The 21,008-nt window shown below is 35.5% G+C and overlaps 1 protein-coding gene across 3 annotated transcripts in view; it reads left to right on the plus strand.

The window, feature by feature from the left end:
* Positions 1-21,008, plus strand: part of unc-13-4A (BAI1 associated protein 3) — a 91,884-nt gene that overhangs the window by 65,039 nt on the left and 5,837 nt on the right. The window contains exons 4-23 of one of the 3 annotated variants that reach the window (XM_086910214.1): positions 104-278; positions 4,991-5,158; positions 5,908-5,974; positions 6,696-6,885; positions 10,165-10,311; positions 10,477-10,521; positions 11,061-11,217; positions 11,568-11,771; positions 12,362-12,520; positions 12,585-12,754; positions 13,464-13,571; positions 13,643-13,792; positions 14,237-14,288; positions 15,101-15,142; positions 18,724-18,866; positions 19,144-19,360; positions 19,481-19,555; positions 19,829-19,942; positions 20,190-20,405; positions 20,708-20,923. In XM_086910214.1, the coding sequence (XP_086766340.1) occupies positions 104-278; positions 4,991-5,158; positions 5,908-5,974; positions 6,696-6,885; positions 10,165-10,311; positions 10,477-10,521; positions 11,061-11,217; positions 11,568-11,771; positions 12,362-12,520; positions 12,585-12,754; positions 13,464-13,571; positions 13,643-13,792; positions 14,237-14,288; positions 15,101-15,142; positions 18,724-18,866; positions 19,144-19,360; positions 19,481-19,555; positions 19,829-19,942; positions 20,190-20,405; positions 20,708-20,923 (2,815 nt within the window). The remainder of the gene's footprint in view (positions 1-103; positions 279-4,990; positions 5,159-5,907; positions 5,975-6,695; positions 6,886-10,164; positions 10,312-10,476; positions 10,522-11,060; positions 11,218-11,567; positions 11,772-12,361; positions 12,521-12,584; positions 12,755-13,463; positions 13,572-13,642; positions 13,793-14,236; positions 14,289-15,100; positions 15,143-18,723; positions 18,867-19,143; positions 19,361-19,480; positions 19,556-19,828; positions 19,943-20,189; positions 20,406-20,707; positions 20,924-21,008) is intronic. The other 2 variants (XM_086910212.1, XM_086910213.1) reach the window with 2 other exon arrangements.

Here is a 21,008-nt window from a genome sequence, read left to right on the forward strand (position 1 = left end):
GTTCGAACGGAACAATTCTTTGTATTTTTATCGTTCGAGAAATATTTTATACACGATTCGTGATTAATAAAACGAATCTTTAATGCTATTCTGTCTGTTGCAGAGTTCAAGAAACGGATGGTTCCTTCTTCGAAAGTTTCACCGCGTTATCTTGGAGGCAGGAAAACCGAAGGCTCGTGGTCCTTCAGGAAGTGGAGGCCAGGGCCAAGGAACCACCACCACCGTCCAGAGATACCAGTTTGACGTCTTCGCAGTCCTATCGTTTCACCAAAAAGGAGGTATTTCGAAGTATATATAAATCCCACAAAAGGAAAGAAAGGAATAAAAGAAATTGATCGTTTCGTTACGATAGAATTTGTCTTAAAAATTCAACGGGGTTGTAATTATAAGAACGATAAGGAAATTTTTAAGAAAGAATACGAATAAAGATAAGGTCGCGTTAATTATGAAAGTTTACTGCACGAAACGTGTGTAAGTTTCCGGTTTTCAACACGACAGGTTGTAACAGGCAGGCATGGTATAAACGCGAAAGCTTGCAACCATCCACTATCATTTAACGCGAGATAGAGTTGTTAACTACTTTCGGCCGACGTAATGCAGCCAGGTGCGCGTCGAATTTAATCGCGCTTTAAACAATACACTTTCGTGCCTGAAATTAATCGCGCGACTATGAAAATGAAAGCACGATAACAGGCCGAAAACACAATCTCGAGTACCGGTCTGCATTTATATTATACCGGATGAAAATTGAAAATTGATTGGAAACTTAATACCGCCACTTTCTTATATACATTTTTCTTTTTCAGTCAATTACAACTCGTAGATAAATTTTCCAAAACCTTCGTCTCCTTTCCTCTTATCCAAAGGATTTTTATTCCTTTTTCTAGAAACCTCATATTCATACAGTAGAAGTGATCTGTTGAATTTAACCGACACATGAATATTAGCCTTCCTGTTCAATGAATTCTTTAAATTTCGATTTTTCCAGAAAAAAAATTGAAGATCGGTGAACACATCTATCTCGAACTAAAAATTCGCAAGCGATGTAATTTTATAAATCATGCCAGATTTCGAAAAAAATTTTAATGGCGATCTTTGTTAACACGTTCGTCACATATTTGGGGTGTCTTCGTGTTCGAGAAAAATAAAATTTGCACTTGTATTTATATTTAAGGAGTACTAATCAACAAGGGTGAATGTGATTATATTACACGTAATATTAATAAAGTGTAGAACAACGAGTATATGAGTGCAAAGGAGAATTAAAACAGGAGCACTGAAATATAAATACAAAATATACATTGGAATCGCAGAATTTGTTGGCGAACCACTCTGCATCTTTGTACAATTTTAAATCTACAATTATACCGTACGTGGCAACGTAGGAGGGTGTTGTTACGATAATGCAGAACTGAGTTGAAGTTGGACAGCCAATTAGAGGCTTATATTCAGACCAGAATATTTAAGATCGACTTTGGAAAGTCTCCAAACGGTTGAAACGGACGAAGTAGAGAGCAAGAAGAAATAGAAATAGAGGCATTGATTCAAAATCGATATCGCAGCTGATGATTAATGAAAAGTAAATTTTATTTCAAAATATACAAAATAAAAATATTGAAACTACTTCACGGTTTATCGCTCCGTTCTTTCCGACAGTGACATTTGAGAAATCACGCTGGGGTGTTTATTAATAAAGAAAAAAGGGAAAAAACGAAAGATTTTTATCAAGTTTCACGATTCTACGTTGCGACGCAATGCGTACTTTGCACGTTCTATATATCCATATACGCTGGAAGGAAAAAGCGCGACATTAATGAACGTGCAGAATCGATGCGGTTTCTACTCGGTGAATGTTCATTAATACAAACGTCACACTGATCGCCTGTGCATGGCCCTTTGTCCGCGCGTATTTTGCCATCCATCACGCTACTTGTATTCCCATTGAAATATTATACGCGCAAGTCAATCGAGGGACACTCCGTTTTAATAACATGACCGGCGTTTGTTTATCCGGCAAACGATTCCGCAATTTCATGATTGCATTTCCCAGAAATCTCGATATTTCGTGCAAGATATCGGGAACGGTCACGAGAATGTTCAATCACGAGAATCATCACGGTTAAGCGGTTGTTGCGATATGATTCTTTTTGTGGCGTTTTCCTTGCGATTTTATGATCTTTCTTTTCTCTCTCTCTCTCTCTCTCTCTCTTTTTTTTTGCGTTAATGCAGAGAATGGATATTGATCACGCGTTTATGCATACGTGAGTAGGCTGTTTTTTTTATATTTCTGAATAATATTTGTTTTTTATACGGATAGAAGGTTCTATGAATAGGTTTGATAAAATTGGTTAAATTTAGGTTCGATGAATAAATACGATATGAATATTAAAGCGTGCGTGCAATATGGAGATGTGTCGATGAATAGCATATTGTTCGTCCGTGTAGTCGTTGTGTATCGATCGATGAATCGAATAAAATTTATTTTCGAATGAAATAATGAGATATTAACCATTCGGTGTGTAACTTGTATTGAAATATTATAATTCGGTTTAATTAAACGAATGCATTAAAATTTATTTCGCGAAAACTTCTTTCAAAAGGATATTCTTATCTGTTGCGTTTTATTTCGAGATTCGAATATTGATATTGTACGATAAATCGCAGGTTAGTTCATAGAGTCAGCAAATATAAATAAACGTTTGATATAAAATTCGTTAATAATTAACAGAATCTCATTTCGTGAATATTTTCAAAAAATCGAAGCTCTTCCTATTAATTCTCCAAAGGTTTTAAAAGCTCGAATTTTACGATCAATTTATAAAACGAAATATTTTCGTTCGATTTAATAACGCGCAAAATTAACTTCTTTTTGAAGTGATAAATGATAAATTTGCGCTCTCCATACAGTTATCGATACACCAATTACAATATCAACTCTTAGAAATTTTAAACTTGTTACGATAAGACAAAACGTTGAAATGATATAATAATTATTTGTGCACGATTGCTCGTAAAAAAAAAAAAAAAAAAAACGATCGTTTGCTCGGAGGAAAAATAAAAAAGAAAGTCAACCGAGGAAAGAATAATGATGTTCCAGGAAGAATTCAATGGAATCGTGAATCTTCTTACGCCAGACTCTCTGTGACGGCGATGCAGAGATCTCTCTTTCTTTTTTTCCCCCCTCCTTCATTTCGCGAATTATTATTTCCACTGAAATCACCCCTTCCTTCTTCCGCCAAAACGACGAAGGCAATTTAAACGTGAAAGAAAGAAGGTAGTAATGGAAAATGAAATTCATCCATGGATAATGCATCAAAGATTCCTTAAACTTGGATGGAAGAATTATTACTACTCGAAAAATTGCCGGCAATAATTTGAAAGATGCGAGAGACGAGATCCTGAGAATTTTCACTGGTTATTCCACTTCTGTCTGAGCGTGACGTGCCAACACCACTTGCTTAAGGCACCGCTTCTCGTTCTACTCTCTGTCTGACCAACGATTGATTACATTACTGTACAACAGAAAATAATAGAAACAATAGAAAAACAGGAATACTGTGCTATTTGATGAAACGTGGAAGATAAAAATTGGCATACGTCAAATTTCAAACGTTTCATGGAGGCATTAACCCGTTGAAAAAGTGACTGGTTAAAAATTTCGAATAAAGTTATTTCAAGTAATTGCTCATTAAAATGATCGAATAATAATTTTTCGTAGCTATTATAGTCAAAGTGCTTCTCGTGTGATCTCGGCCGTTCCCAATTGCAATTATTTTCGATTATTATTACTTTGAACCGTAAATTATCGAGGTAACTTGTGGAAGTTACTTTATTCGTTAAATTTTCCCTGTCACTGTTTATTTAATAAAAGAAGAGCTTCCATTTTTCTATAAATATCAAAATTACAAATTATCTTGATTTTCAATATTATCTAGAGATCAATTTATTCGTTTCACTTCTTCCAATAACATACACCAACTAATTTGAAATAGTGAGAAATTATTTTTATAATATTTTCCATCGATTAGAGTTACATATTTTCAAGAATTATCCAAATTTAAGAATTAAATCTGCTTTGGTCGAGCATTGGAGCATCGTTTTAGCCGAGAAAGATTAAACCATGATTTCATACAAGAATCTACTGTATTTAATAAAAGAAGAGAATCTATTTTTCCGTAAATATCGAAGTTACATCATTTTATTCCTGAAATTATTTTTACACAGCGTAGTTTCCATTTTCTGTCGATCAGAATTGCACTTTATTCGTTTCACGAATTCCTATAACGCGGCAAATAATAAAACACAGGAATCATAAGGATTAAATCTGCTTTCTGTTCGACATTAGATCGTTTCAGTGGAGAAAAATTCTCCACGATTTCTTCTAATTGCTCTTCGCGTCTGACGAGCGATCATCCTACTCTACTCGCCACTGTTACAACGAATTTTAGAAAAATTTCTAACCTAATTTCTAAAAAAAGGTACAATACATAAGAAAACGAAGAAACGTTGCAACAAATTCCATCGATAATAAAAAAAAAGAAAAAAGAATCCTCGAAAAGAAGAAACGCTTTTTAAAATCTCGAAAACATCCGATTTTTACATTTCCCCTCCCCTTGAATAATAAATATAATTTCCAAAATATAAATAATATTTTCTAAAATATAATTTCCAATTTCTCTTTTTAACTCCTTTTTTTCTCTCTCTCTCTCGTGAAACAACGTCGCGTCACAAAGAAACGTACGAGAAAAAAAAAAGAAGAGCACCCTTGTTTCATGTTGAATAATGCTTCGACATATTTTCATTAGCAAAAGACAAAGGGAGCCAAAATCTCTCGTTTCAAAGTTTCTTCTTCGGTGGATGGCCCTCGTCGAAAAATTGATCGTGGAAAACGCACCGCACTCGAAACGTTTTATAAACGTGATCGCACGACAACGAACGAACTAGCACAAGATGGTTAAGAGAATGATCGTTTGAAAACATTGTTTTTCAGCTGGAACAGTTGTACATAGAGGTGCTGTACACGGTCGCGAACACTGTGGGAGCGAGCACCGGACAATACGCTCACTACAAAGAGGATCTTTATAGGTATGCCCAAGAGGCTTTTGGAGTGCCGCAGGATCAACATCGACGATACTTGAACATCGCCTCTGAAGAGAAGGTTTGCTCTCTTTCTAGTATTTAATAACGTTAATATTATAAGAAAAGTGTTTATTTCTCTCGTCGAAACGATTCGAGATGAAGTTTATGATGAAACGGTGTTTAAGAATTTAAACGATTTAACACAGGTTAATTTTTGCAATTTTTCTAATTCCATTTTGCGAAAAGTATATATATATATATACTTGGAGCAAGTAATTGATCAATAATTGTTCTCGATATTATTATCTCGAAAAAAACAAAGGGAATAAAATCGTAACGCAAGCTATTGTAGCGAATAAAGATGAAGAATTATCCGAAGACAAAGGCTACGATTGCAATCAGTTGTGTTTATTATGGGACGTGGAGTGGAGAATAAAGATCGTGGCAAAAACCGATTTCATTCTTGGAACGAGATCCTGGCATTCGAGCAAGCCGAAGCAAATTAATTAGAAATGCCGATTATTGTTCCGCTTCTTATCTTGGCTTAAATAATAATGTAGGCAAGCTTCGTCGAATTCTTTTTTTTTTTTTATCGGCCTCGTGATTAAAAAGTATCCGATCGAGACGTGTATATCCAAGAAATAATTTCGTTTCCTATTAATCAAAAACGAGAGGAGGAATTACAATTACAATATTTATTCGTGGAATTATTATTCTGTATAAACGTGAGAATAACGAAAAAAGGAAATGATTTATTACAAGATCGAAAGAGATTTTTAATTAAGAATTACAGAGGTAAAGATTAATAGGGGATTTTATACTTTTCAGCCTCCGATAGTTGTCCTGAGCGTAGTGGTGGTCGAGGCAGAGGGGCTCGAAGCGAAGGACGCGAACGGTGAGAATTTATTTCACGTTTTACATTTAATTATGCAACATCGTGTAACGACGCCCGTACAAATTTAACGAGTCTCCCCACTGAAACACGAATGAATTTTCCATTGAATTACACGCATGCATAATCCAACAAGATTTCGTAAATTTCGACAAAATTTTCAAGCGGTGAGAATCGATGCGTCTTTTCGACCCTTCCTTCATTCTTTCCCAATACTTTCAAACACTTTGCTCGGGTCAAATAATTGCCAAGACCTGTTCATCCTTCTATCGTCCATTTAAATCGATCGATATCGTATAAGTCGAAAAAAAAAAAAGATTAAACGCCTCTTTTATATGCAATAACAATGCAATTTTTCGCATTGCTTCGTCGAATAACAAAATAATCGTCGCGCAATTTTGTCCTCGTTCAACTCGATCCTTTGGAAATTTCTAACTTTCAGAATTATCGTGTTTCTTTCCCCACTTCTGCTTATACTTTTACGTGTACAGAAAATTCTTGTGGGATAAATTTTTTTTCTCGGTTTGAAAAAGTGTCGAGTTACAATTTTTTTTCTTTTTTTTTTTCTTTTCTTGAATCGCGTGTTATATACCACCCCGGTGAAATTCACAACGACTTTCTAATTACGGAAGTCGTTAAGCGGAGTGTTTGTCAAGGTGGAATTACCACGAACGAGATTCCATATATATATATATACATACATATATATATTTCCTTGGTGCAGGATTCAGCGACCCTTACTGTATGCTGGGAATCCAACCGGGTAATACCGGTGCACCGTTGAGTCCGCAGACGAATTTAACGGCGCACTCGCCCCATACACCCCCGGCATCCCCGCGACAGGCGACCCGAGCCCTTTCCGACGGTGGTGAAACCGAGAATTCGCATCACGAGAAATTGCGAAAGCATCACAGGTGAGCATCGATCAAATTTTCGAATAAAAATCGAATAAGGATCGAGGATGGATCCTTTAGTAGATTTTCTTCTCGTTGATCGTATATTTATTGGGGAAATTGAAAATATGGATCCTCTTGCGAATTTATCGAATTCAATAGGTTTTTTCCTTCGTATTTAACATTTAACTTTCGCTAACTTTCACTATAATCGTTCTACACAAGATGCCAGCGAAATATTACGGGCGATAATAGTCACTCTGTATAAGATGCCAATGAGATACTACGGGTGATTACAGTCGCTCTGCATAAAATGGCATTACAACGGGCGACTATAGTCGCTTTGCACAAGATGCTACTGAGATACTACTGAGATACTATGGGCAATTATAGTCACTCTGCATAAGATGATGCTAAGGAGGAACTTGGGACGACTATAGTCATTCTATATAAGATGCCAGTGAGGTATTACGGGCGAGTATAGTCGCTCTGCACAAGATGATTTCAGTGAGGTACTACGAATGACTATAATCACTCTGCATAAAATGATTTCACTGAGGAACTAAGGATAACTGTAGTCATTCTATATAAGTGAGGTACTACGAGTGACTATAGTCGCTCTGCATAAGATGATGCCACTGACGAACTAAGGATAACTATAGTCATTCTATATAAGATGCCAGTGAGGTATTACGGGCGAGTATAGTCGCTCTGCACAAGATGATTTCAGTGAGGTACTACGAATGACTATAATCACTCTGCATAAAATGATTTCACTGAGAAACTAAGGATAACTGTAGTCATTCTATATAAGTGAGGTACTACGAGTGACTATAGTCGCTCTGCATAAGATGATGCCACTGACGAACTAAGGATAACTATAGTCATTCTATATAAGATGCCAGTGAGGTATTACGGGCGAGTATAGTCGCTCTGCACAAGATGATTTCAGTGAGGTACTACGAGTGACTATAATTGCTCTGCATAAGATGAAGCCATTGAGGAACTAAGGATAACTATAGTCATTCTATATAAGTGAGGTACTACGAGTGACTATAGTCGCTCTGCATAAGATGATGCCACTGAGGAACTAAGGATAACTATAGTCATTCTATATAGGTGAGGTTCTACGGGCGACTATAATACCTCTATACAAGATGATGCCAGTGAAGTATTACGTACTACGGGTGATCATAATTGTTTTGCACAAGATGTCATTGAGACCTATAGTCGCTCTGCACAAGATGATTTCAGTTAGATGCTACGAGTGACTATAATTGCTCTGCATAAGATGATGCCATTGAGGAACTAAGAATAACTATAGTCATTCTATATAAGTGAGATACTATGGCCGACTATAGTAGCTCTATACAAGATGATGTCAGTGAAGTACTATAGGCGATTATAGTCGCTTTACACAAGATGCTACTGAGATACTATGGGCGATTATAGTCGCTCTGCATAAGATTGAGGAACTAAGGATAACTATAGTCATTCTATATAAGTGAGATACTATGGCCGACTGTAGTAGCTCTATACAAGATGATGTCAGTGAGATACTATAATTGCTTTGCACAAGACTACTACGAGCGACCTATAGTCGCTCTATTAAGATGTCAGGTATCGTACGATGACGAGCGATCGGAGTTATCGCGCATCGAGTATCTTTCTCTAGAAACGTAGCATTGATATTTTGTTTTTATCGTCAATTTTTTTTTTCTCTCGATACACAGCGTCAAAGCAACTCGAATTGTGTGCTGATGATCTTTTGCGAGCATCGTGCACATTTTTGATGCAAAGGTTAAAGAGAAATTGCGTTCCATGTATTTTCTCGTCGAGTCGCATGTAACGAACGATTATGAATAATAAACGTCTGTAACTCGAAAGTTCAGTGTATTTTGATAGTAGAGATACCTGTATGAAAATTAGATCGTTTCCCCGCATATTGGTTGAGTCTTTCGATGAAACTGAGACCAAAGTTGAACTTTTTTTTTTAAACATATCCTTTGCAAACGTGGATATTCCACGAAAAGAATCTTTACTACGTCGAGGATATTCTCCAGAACGTTATAAAAATGCGTGCCTGGTCTAAAATAAAACCGTCATTCCCTTCGAAACTAAAAATTCTTTTTCCAACAATTGTACACCAATTGTTTTTCTCCAGTCTTAATTCCATCAACTTTTTCTAAAAAAAAAAAAAAAGACCATTATATATCCAGCATAAGCGATAAAAACTCACCAATCGGCCGATTAATCCTCAAACTCGAAACCGTTCTACGGAAGAGATAAAAAAGAGCAGGCTTTGCCTTACTCGATGTGACGCTCCCACAATGCTTCGCGTGTAACAAAGCACCGTCACCGGATGCGACAACTTCTGTCCATGCGATGGTTTCGGAATAAGGCCGCGAGCTGCATTGAGAATCGAGCGTTTGCAGCGGCTGTGTCTCCGCCGACATTCTCTCCTCTTCCCCGAGCTGTTAAGTGTGTCTCAGTGTGCTAATCGTCGTGTTTTTTTCTTTTCGATCTTCGAAAAATCGAAGAAGAATGCCGAACGTGGAGAAGATGGCGAGGAAACGAGCGAAGAAATTGTGAGAGAGACACGTGTCCCCCCCCCCCCGTTTGTTAAATTATAACATGTTCGTTGGATCTAATCGCGGGGAGATTAAGGGAATTGTTTGAAGACGATTATCGGGGTTAATTCGGTCGAATCGTGATGTTTCGGGGCAGGCTATGAGAATAGTTTTAATGGAATATCGTAGCGCTTACCCCCCGGTTATCGTTATAGTTGAAGATATAACCTATTATAATCGTATGAGTTGTAATATTTGGTGGATTTTAGATGGAAATTGAACCAAGTATCCCTGTACTTTGAATAATACATTTTCCAACTTGTTACGTTATGTCATAATTGAATAATTCGCCCTCGCGAATATTCGTTTGAAGAAAGGGAGGAGCGATTCATACCGAGTTCCATGCGTTTCTGAATCTTTAAACATTTTTTTTTTTTTGTTTTAATAATTCATTATAGAGAGTCTCGTTTTCGATGAAAGTAATAACAACCGTGTTGTTTCACCGTGTTGCCTGACCACTCGATTAGGCCGTACTACTTGTTACGTAATATTATTAGTATAAATCAATACTACAAAATAATTATTTCTAATTCATTTCCCTCCACCACTCTCTTAATAAACGATTCTATTGTTTATATATCTTGTATTTATGTAATTAAAGTTGACGCTGGCCCGAAAGAATGTTAGGAGGGGGAAAAGAAACCGTTATCATAAAACCGTTGAAAAACAGTTTCAGGTTGTCGTTCAAGCGCAAAGAGCACACGAACAGGCGCGAGCATAGGGAGTCGTTGAGCGGGGCCGTGCCAGCCAAGTTCATACGCGCGACCACCGTCAAGCCACACACGCTCAGCCCACGATGGAACGAGAAATTTCGTTTGTAAGCACTTCCAACGTCTCCCTGGGGGATTTCTTTTCCTTTCTTCCTTGCCTCCTTTGGGGGAGAAACGCGATCAAAAACGCGTTACGCGAAATCTCATCGTCCGAAAGAGATACAGGTTTAATATATACCTTTTTTTTTCTCTCTCTCTCCTTCATTTTTCAGCGACATCGATGACATCAATACGGACATCCTGCACCTGGACATATGGTGAGTGGTGTCGTTTATCGAGCTGCCAGCTCGCCAATCTTGCTCGATGGTGTGGATTTTGATGGTTATGTCTGTGAACGATGCGATGAATGAAATTTCCTCTTTTTTTTCTCTTCTTTCTTTCCATCTTTTCCCCCTCGATATTATATCCGAGAATCGATTCGGAATTTTTTCGGCGATTGATCGGAAATTGGCGGATTTTTTTCCCCTTTCTTTCACTATTTTTAATTCATATTCCTACCATTGTGATAATATTAGTGACTCGATAAAATGTAGAATCGTAGCAAGAATTGTGCGGAGAGTTTAAAAGTCAATAAAATACAAGTCCACAATTCCCCCCCCCCCCTCCCTCTTGATTGCATTCTTCTTATTCTTCGTTTCATTATCGTTCGCGTCTCAATAATTGATCGATTCATCAACAACTCGTTATTACACGATCGAAACGAGAATCGATGATCCCCTTGGAATGTTCCGATGCAAGTCTGTGTCTCTTCCCTGTGTCGCAAGTGTTTGTGTTGCCCTGACAGACATAGTTTCAGGGACCATGACGACGAGTCCTCGGTGTTCGACGCGGTGAGCAAATTGAACGAGGTGCGGGGCGTGAAAGGGCTGGGAAGATTCTTCAAGCAGATCGCGCAGAGCGCGAGATCCGGGGGCCAGGACGACTTTCTTGGCTGCGTGAATATTCCTCTTCAGGTGAGGTGATAAGAAGATTTCAAGATTCGGAAGAAATGTATATTTAAATCGACGATAGTTCGATTTTCTCATAATTTCCAATTATAATTGTTACGTTATCGATTAAATTTCTAAACATAACCCATTCTAAAAATGTTAGATTAACACCTTTTGTCGTGAATAAAATTTCAACGCGTTTAACATCACAACTTTTATCGCAACTTTATCGATCGTCGAAGCAGTTTTACTGTGCGTTAATTTTAAAGTTGCGGTTTCATTTTTCTTTTTTTTTTTTTTTTTATGCTTCAACGCGAGGTAAACAAGACAGAGAGAGAGAGAGAGAGAGAGAGAGAGGATCTTTTCGTTGACAGGATATTCCAAGCACCGGATTGGATCGATGGTACAAATTAGAAGCCAGAACGCAACGAAGCACTATTCAAGGTAGAATTAGATTAAAACTGTGGCTATCAACCAGGGAGGACAGGGGGACGTCCGAGGAAGACAATTGGGGCGAGCTGAGGCAACAGGAGAGACTTTATACCGTCTTTCTCAATCACGAGATGAACAAACAAGGGGTACGCCACTCTGGAAATATTTTATGTAAACGTACGCGTGCAAACAAATTTTTTAAATGAAGATCAACACGGATGAATCCATCCCCCCTTGAATTCTTCGTTTTTCGTCCCATCATCCCTCGTTATGATCTCTCTCCAACAATTCTTTAATTTCAACATTTTTCAAAGTGAAGGGAGAAAAGAGGGAAAAAAAAAAAAGAGTGCAGAGAGAATTTCATTTTAATAAAACGCATAAAAAAAACAAGAATCGTTCGATTCTTAAACGCGAGTAATATATGTGTGAAACGTGCAAAAGTAAAAAAGTAGATTAAATGGATATTAACAATTTTTATTAATTTCGTGCGATTTATAACAACTTCAATTTTTCAAGTTGGTGGAAATGTGAAACGTAAAAAGTGGGATATTTTTTCAAACAAATTAAATTTTCTTCAAATTAAGAGAGAAGAAATTCTATATATTTTTATTCCCATTTTATTTCGTTTTAATATTAACGGCGCTGATCAGATTAAACCCCCCCCTTTTTCTTTTGCTTTCCAAAATCTTATCTTTTATTTCGCGTATTTTATGCGCTTCTTGTCCCGTCCATTCAGGAAGATTTCACGGGGGAATTGCCACAAACGGCGCTAACGATTCTTCATCAACACGCCGTCCAAGGTGACGTGACGGAGCTGCAACAAGCGTTGGTCAGATGGGTGGCGACATCCAGGCAATCGGCGTGCGACCCAAAGACCCTTCATCGTCTTCTTCAGGTTTAAATCTTCTCTTCGAGGTTGCATACGCTTCGACGATGAGGAGTAATTATCTCGTTTCCAGGAATTGGACAACGCGTGGCACACGGACACGCTTTCCAGAGACGAGGAACAGTGTCTCGCGGATTCTTTCAACGAATTCCTCGAGGTCACGTTGAAGAAAGTTCGACAGCATCGAGTGCTGTTTCCCCCGTTGCATCGACCTTCCATCTCCAAGTTGGATTATCTTCTCAGGTACGTGTTTCTGATTCCAGAAAAGAAGAGATCGAAAGTTCGATCAATTTTCTTCCGATTCGAGGACGATTCTTTTCTGAAGAAGAAACTTTGGGATATATAGAAAATAATGCAAATTGTGAATGGAAAATCGCAAAATTTATTCTATAGAAATTTTTCTTTGCAATGAACTTTGCTTCGAATCGATATCTTGATTAATTTTCAAAATGAAAGAATTTTATAGAAATGGAAGAAATTCGAATGATGAATGAGTTCCAGAACGCGTCGTAATCTATTTTTTTCTTTTCCTGTTACTTTTTTTCGTATTAATAGTAATAAAATTGGGGGGGAAAAAGATGAGTCAGCGATCGCGAATATAGAATAGGAATTGTGGAATTCAGAGTTCGTTTCAATATCTCAGGAAACGAATAATCGTATCGAGATGAAACGAAAAGCATTTTAAAAGACAAGATTTTCTGTTACTCGCAATATCGATAGTATCGAGATGAAGGATTGAAGAAATTATTTAATTTGTGATTTTTTTTGTTTAAAATAAAATAAAAAAAATCTAAAAAATTCAGATCTGGATAAAAAATTAAGACAAAGGAGTGTTCATTTTTCTTTTCAAAAACAAAAATGTAGTGTAAAATTCTTCGAATATTTGTAACCGCTTCATCAAGAATGAAACAAATACTGCGATGATATACATTTTTTTATTTATTTTTTACAGATGTTTAGGTCTGTTGTCGAACATGAAAGCTTTCCGGGCGTGTTGCCCGTTCAACAAGGAAATTCGAGGGGAAATAATAACCGCCCTAAGAAAAGGAACCCTCGAATGGTCAGTGGTCAAACTTTTTTCATTTCATCTCCATCCCCCCTTCGAATATTTATTACACGAACGACGTTCAGGTACGAGGACACGAGGCAGCAAACAATGTGTTACGACAAGGAACCCGATCAGGATGCAGATAAAGTCCTGCAGGACTTCACCAACTTGGTAACCGCTTTACTGGTGGACCTGGAACAAGGACTCACTTATTACAACAGCCTCTTTGAAAGGTAAACCTTCGAAAATTTCCCCAACTCGGGGAGAAATTGAAATCTAAAGTTTCGACGAAACTTCGTCTCGTTTGCCAAACCAAATTGTGAAACGGTTCTTCGTAAATTTGAGTTTTGACCAAAGCCACGAGGAAAGAAACGGTTAAGTGAAAGGTTTTCGTTCTTAATCCCTTTTTCTCTTTTCTTTTTTCCTTTAACACACCTCTTTTCAATTAGTGGGAAAATTTTGAATGTTTGTCAAAAGTTTTGTGATTTTCGATCGTGGAACGTTCAACGAGATAAAGTTTTTACAACATTGAAAAATTGCGAAAAATTAATTAAATATTATCTATAATCGATTAATTATATCGAATTACAATATTTTTAATTTCTCATTGAAATTTTCGAACGAACAAAGAAATATCACGTTAATTTACCAACAACAGATAAAATCTTGTGTTTCAGCACGAATGGCGTGCCATATTTCTCGGCGGTGTATAAACAATTGGACAAACTGGTAAGCAATCCAAACGTGAAAAAGAACGATCATCTTTGACAATTTGAAAAACGAACGAGAAAAATATATATATTATACATATATATATGAAATATATTCACTTGATAGATCGCGACGATGCAGAATCAAAGCACACAATCATTACGACACACGATTATATTTTATTTTACTGTTTCGTGAAGCTGGATGTGCTATGTTTGGCTTTATGCTTTATTCAAGACGTCGATCGTGTTTTTTTTATCAAATCATCGATCAAAATCGATGAATTTCGAAAAAGAAAAAAAGAAGAAGACAAATCCGATTCTTCCGTTTAAAAAAAAAAAAAAACGAACGAACAAATCTATCCAATTCTCCGTGAAGAAAGCAAAAAAAAAAAAAAATAATTATATTAAATTGATAATTAAAATTATCGAATTATCACGATGGGACACTTTTTCAAGAATAAAATAAAAATGAAAATTTTATCATTAATTATGTCACGAACGCGAGATATTAATCGAAATTTCTGCGAATTCGGTCGACGTCGTTGCATCGAAATAAATACAGAACATTTTACTCTTTATATATAGGGTGTTCCAGGAAATTAATTAGATAGAGTAAGATTTCGAGTAAATTTAAACGATATTAAAGAAATCGAAGTGAGAGAAAGAAAGGAATCTATGAACGATCAGGGACACCCTATAGATAAGGGAATCGCAGTGACCTGAAGGCCAGGTTTGGACGAGGATTGGACGATTATGGATTACGGGGACGAGTTTGAAATGTCCGTCAGGTCATCGCGATCTTACTGTACACGAGATGTTTGTCCATAGCTGGCGGAACACGTGGCGAAACACATGGAGAACACATCCGAGGTACTTTTTCATCGCCACCACAAACTGTTAAAAACCCTGTTCTCTTTCTATTTCTATTCTACTCTTTCTTCTTCGATCTCCTTGTATATGTGATACGTTCAATTGTCGTATCGAGAACGCTTGCCCTTGTTCGCGTACGTTTCTCTCGTAAAGTAAGATGAATTGAGATTAGTTCGAATTAAACGATTAAATCGTTAAATTTTCGAGAAAAGTGAAAATTTTTTCTACAACGTACGCGAATAAAATAGAAGGCGGTTTGATTAGCTGGTAGTTCCTTTTGAATATCGTTCTTAATTGATTACTTCTTGTAAATAATGGCTCCTTTCGAATTAGTATTAAATTTGGAATTACACGAAGTTGAAGTTTGGAAAGATAGGAGATATCTATTCTTTGCTTAAGTAGACGAGTATTTAGTTTCTTTTCTTTTTTTTTTTTTTTTTTTCCACCAATGACGCTTGAATTTGAATCAAATTCTCTTCGAGTAGTTTTTTGATAATATCGAGAGTAAATTAGTAGTGATATAATTTTTATTGCGCACACGAGAAACATTTCACAAGATCAAAGGGGGAAAAAGTGATTTCTCTAAGAATGAAAAGTGGATTTTTTTTTTTTTTTTTTTTGACTTAAAGACAGGTCAAGAAAATAATAAACTACAGATGTACTTTAATTAATTAACAGTCGACAATCTACCGTTTTACACTTGTATGTAGCTTTTCAACCAAGCTTTTGATATCCGTAAGTGTAATAATACATTTGACAATTTTTAGAAAAGCGCCGATGGATAGGGGATCGAATCGAACGTAATTATTAATTAAACGATAATTATTACGATTGAACACTTTACAATTGTATATATTTTGTATCGGCTATTTTATTTATATATAATGTATAAAAGAATGTTTTCAATTCAAAGGTATATGCGAAATTACCTTCGTAATTTAATTATTAATTTCCTTTGCAACGGGTATTATTCATTACGACTCGATATTATTTCATTTGATCATGTATATTAAAATATGTTCATTCGTAATTGAATACATCATCGATATTCATACAATAAACACATATGATATATTGTACATATATACGAATAACTAATAAATAATAAATCTTTTAGAAACAAATAGCATCCGATATCCGAACAATTCATTGATCGAAGTAAAATTATTAAATGTACTTTGAAGTTAAAGCATACTTGATGGAAATTAAAAAATGATAAAGAAGAATTCGTGTGTCATCGAAAAGGAAACGTTATTACAACGAAATAGGAAAATAATATATTAATCGAAGAAAAATATCAGGTTGGGTAAAAAATTTTCTCTCTCTCGGAATAATTTTAAAGAAACATGCGCGATGAACAGGAAAAAAAGAAAAAATATAGAGGTGAAAATAAAATAAAATAAAATATCGAGAAGAGATGTAAAAAATATATGTACATTTATCAAAAAATCACAATACATATCAATTCCAATGGTTTCACGAAGGAAAAGGAAATGGGTGAATGAAAAGCTGCCCGAGCGAATCGTTCCCGCTTCCTTCCATCGGCGCTTAAACGCGATGTAAAAGCGTGTAATTTTTCATCGTATCTTTCACGGGACGTCGGATATGCGAAAGGCCACTCTGTAAAGCATCACGTTGCTTTCCATTGCCAGCTCTTTTATCTTCATCCTGGGGTGCACACACGTTTATCGTTTTTATAGAACAACATTATTTAGCTGCATGTCACACACTTAGCATGGATCTTTTCGCGTAATTAGACGGACATCGCATAAATGATACGTATCTACTACTTAGCTCAGTCGATAAGTAAGTTATCTCCGTTAACTTTTAAAAAGTATATACATACAATTGCCATTAGATGTCTCTATTTGAAGATGCAATTCATTTCGCAAAGAAACATACGATTGGTAATTATTTAAACAGGAATTATATTGATTGAAATTGGAAAAAAATTTCCTCTTTTAAATCTAAGGGGTTACAAGTAATTCTAAAGAGAGTTATATCGAGGAATAATCTTCGATAATAAAAATATTTTTTTCTGCCCTTTTTTTCATTTTACTCGTTGACTGATTCATTATACTACATCGATTGCATGCGCTAAATGAACATTGTTATTCTTATGTTATTGTGCAAATAGAATTGACTTTCGATCGTAGTAATTTGGTTACCTGGAGAATTTTAAACGATGAAATTTCGGGCTGATATTCTGTGACTGATTTTTCACTACTTTATGCACTACATTTTGAAGTATGTGCGTTCGACGCATCTTGAATTTCATTAGAATTAAATTTCAGACTTGGAATTCAGTTTATTGGGATGAAAGTTTCTATTGGAAAATTTTAATTTTTCGAAAATATTAAAAATTAAAACTTAATATTTTTTCGTTGATAAATTTCTAGTTTACTTCAAACAATTCTTATTTTAATACCTCCATTATTAATATCTAGGAACACATTTTAATTTTTTAAATATTAATTAAATTATTAAAAAAGAGAGTAATAAATAAAAGCTACACGGTATTATTGTCCATCAAATAATATTTCCCTCACGCATTTCCAACAAAATTCAAAAGAAAATAGCATTATTCGTAGCCACAGGATATCAAACTCCCGAATCAATATTTTTTTTTTCTTTTTTTGCACCTCCAGCGATGTGCTTTCCGCATACAGCCATTTAAACGTCCCTATCAAGGCCTCGATTAACCTCTCTCTATCTGTAGGGTCCAACATTTTTTACGCAAGTTTCCAAAACGTATTATTCGTTTCGATATAATCTCCCCCTTTTTTTTTTTTTTTTTTTTTTTTTGCCAATCCCAAGGGAAATTCTGTAACTCTGATTCTTTTTTCTTTTTTTCGGTTAAATTCGCCATGTATCAATTATTTTTTATTATTTATCACCATTCGATATTTAATTCTAAAAATTTATTTGGAGAATATGTAAAATTAAAAATTGGAGAATAATTTTAAGAACAATTCTATCCGTTGTAAAATTTCATGTTATACTAAAAATTTGAATGCTAGAAATAGTTCCATAATGCAGATTGCATTATAATTTCTTTGTAATTTTCGTTTCCATTGGAGGAAGAAAGTCAAAAAATTTGGACTAATACAGATAACGAAAGAAAAGTAGGTGAAAAATTGAGGAACGTGGTTATCCTAAACGAGTGGCATGACAGTTAAGCTCCCAAGCTTAGACAGTCATTCCCACTTTGTCTTCGTTATCGTAATATGGACCGTTTGCCAACGTCATATTCTAAGTTAGAAATATGTACCTTACTTTTTCAGACGATTTCATTTTTCGCGAGTATCACATCCCGGCAATAAAACCGATTCGCATTCTCTAAGCTTCTTAGAGAGGAGCTAGTCTCTTTTATTTTAATAAAATTTCGAGAATATAATCTTTTCGAAAAAAAAAAAAAAAAATCATTAATTTCATCGATGAAAAATATGGATATGCGTAAGAAGGAAGCTTGCGTGCAAAGTGAAAAAATGGTGGAAATATAAAAATACTTCCAAAGCACAAGTAGTATGAGACGATTGTCCGTCGTCCTTCGGTTTCATCGAAAGAAATGTATTCGATAGATGCAAAACGAGCTTGGAGCCAGGGTGACGACAGCTTGTCTTCAACTTCATCAAAACGCGGACGAGGAGTACGTGCTACCACCTGGAGCGGAAATTGGAACGCCAATGTTCGAGTTATACTTGGCTCTGCAGGACTTCGTCACGTAACTATCGATATATTACTTTCAATTCCCTTATTACGAAAAATATAAATTATCTACTGGAAAACTACATTTGAGAAATCTGAAAAAATGGTTAGCAATTTGAAGAATCGAATTGGAACGTTAAATACAGGGAATAAATCTTGAATATTTGAAATCGAACACTTTTCGCTTTGAGGTTAGAAAGTTACTACGATGTTTTACTAACGGTAACGTCTATTTCTTATTAAAAGTCGCGAGTGAGAAAATACCACGTTTAAAGGGAATGTAATATTTTTAGCATGAAGGAGAACCTGCCGCAATCCGACCATAAAACTTTGGCGATTTGCAAATATTACGAGTGGTTCAGACCAGCTGTCGACAAATGGTTGGATCTGGCTAAATTGAAGGCGATTCAACGCGTAAGGAAATCGGCCGAGCTTGATCGGATCTGTACCGGTGACTACATCGTGAAACACGGTACCTCTGCCATTGATGTTACAGCATGCTTCTATCAGGTATATTAAAAAATGAGATCAAATGTTCGAATTAATTATCGTGCGATCAATTTAATTTAAAAATTACTTCTTGGAATGAAAAATTCGTGATTTTAAATTTATACCACGGTATGCCCATAGATCAAAGAATTTTGGAAAAAGTTGGCGTGGCCGGATCTTGCTGGATCGTACAATTTGGTTCTAAAAGTTGTCGACGTAAGTAATAATATTTGCAATCTCAAAAATATATTGAATTAAAAAATTTCTTATTCATTAGAACTTTTAAGATTATTAATCTCGAGAAGGTAGTTAAGAAAAATTGCCAATTTTACATTGAATATTTTGAAAAAGTCAAATACAAATTATTAAAAAATATTCACAAAAAAATTCTTTAAAAAAGAATGAATTATTATTTATAAAATTATATAAAAATCTACGTGTCTGTTTTCAAAATTATTCACGATTTATTAATTTGCCTAATTTTTACAGGCTATATGCAGTTCGGCAGCGTATTACGCAGAGATCATTCATCAAAAATTAGCAGAAAGCGGTTACTACGAAGACCAGACGCCATATAAGACAACAGACGAGGTAATCGTTGAGGTAGAGACCGCTTCGCTTTAGTATAACACGATACTGCTTTGCAAAAATTAGTGATAGCGATATCAAACGATACTTCATCACCAATATAAATGAGACAATAACATTTCAAACATGCTTAAATGTTGCACTTGATTTAGCACAATTAGAAATGCAAAATAATAGACTTAATTTGTTATAAACAGCAAAATTTTCATCGATGGTAGTTGGATCGTTGGATAATTTTAAACAAAATAAAACAATTTTGCAGATGTGCGTGGCTATCAACGGCCTTGAATACGTTCGAAGATGGCTGTTGAAATTAGGCGAGGAGTTGCTCGTCGAAAAGCTTTTGACAGCCTTGGAGTGTCAGGCAGGCGATTCTGCACGAATGCAATGGAGAAATGCTTTGACGTCACCTTTGGAACAGACGCCAGGACAAATGTTGCTGTTTATAAATCAAATCGTTTCAAGAATTGGCACGAAGGTCTGCATCGTTGTCCAAAAATGGCTTATAAAAATGATTTACAATAGGAAACAAATCTTAGATCGAATTATAAGGAAATAAGATAATTAATTGATTGAGAAGTTTTAATTTATTTATAAAATTTCATGTATGCATACATATATTGGTAAGCAGCTTGTGATTTACAAAACTTAATTAACAATATCCTCAATTATGAAAGAATATCTTTAGCAAAAAAAAAAAAAAAAAGAGCATTTATTTCATTTCTTATATGATTTGTCATGAATGAATGTAAAAAACAATTTGATTTAATTAATTCGCAGATGAGACCACCATTGAAGAAAGCAATGTTTCATCTGGCTTGGTCACCAGACAGTTTACCCACTTCGGAGGCTATTGCACCATTGCTCGAATATTTAGACATGCACTTGGTAGTGCTAAACTCGGCTCTGCTCTCGGTAAATTTCAATCGAGTCCTTCAAGACATCTGGGAAGTGGTGTTGGCCGAATTGAGCAATCAAATGGATGGAAATGCGGGAGTAAATGGAATTTTAATTCTATAAATAAAAATTATTTATTTTTACGAATATATTAATATCTGTGATATTTTCTAAAAGATTATTT

Source organism: Apis florea, unplaced genomic scaffold (genome assembly GCF_048593485.1).
Source record: "Apis florea isolate Af1SG1 unplaced genomic scaffold, ASM4859348v1 contig_3170_pilon, whole genome shotgun sequence".
NCBI lineage: Eukaryota > Metazoa > Arthropoda > Insecta > Hymenoptera > Apidae > Apis > Apis florea.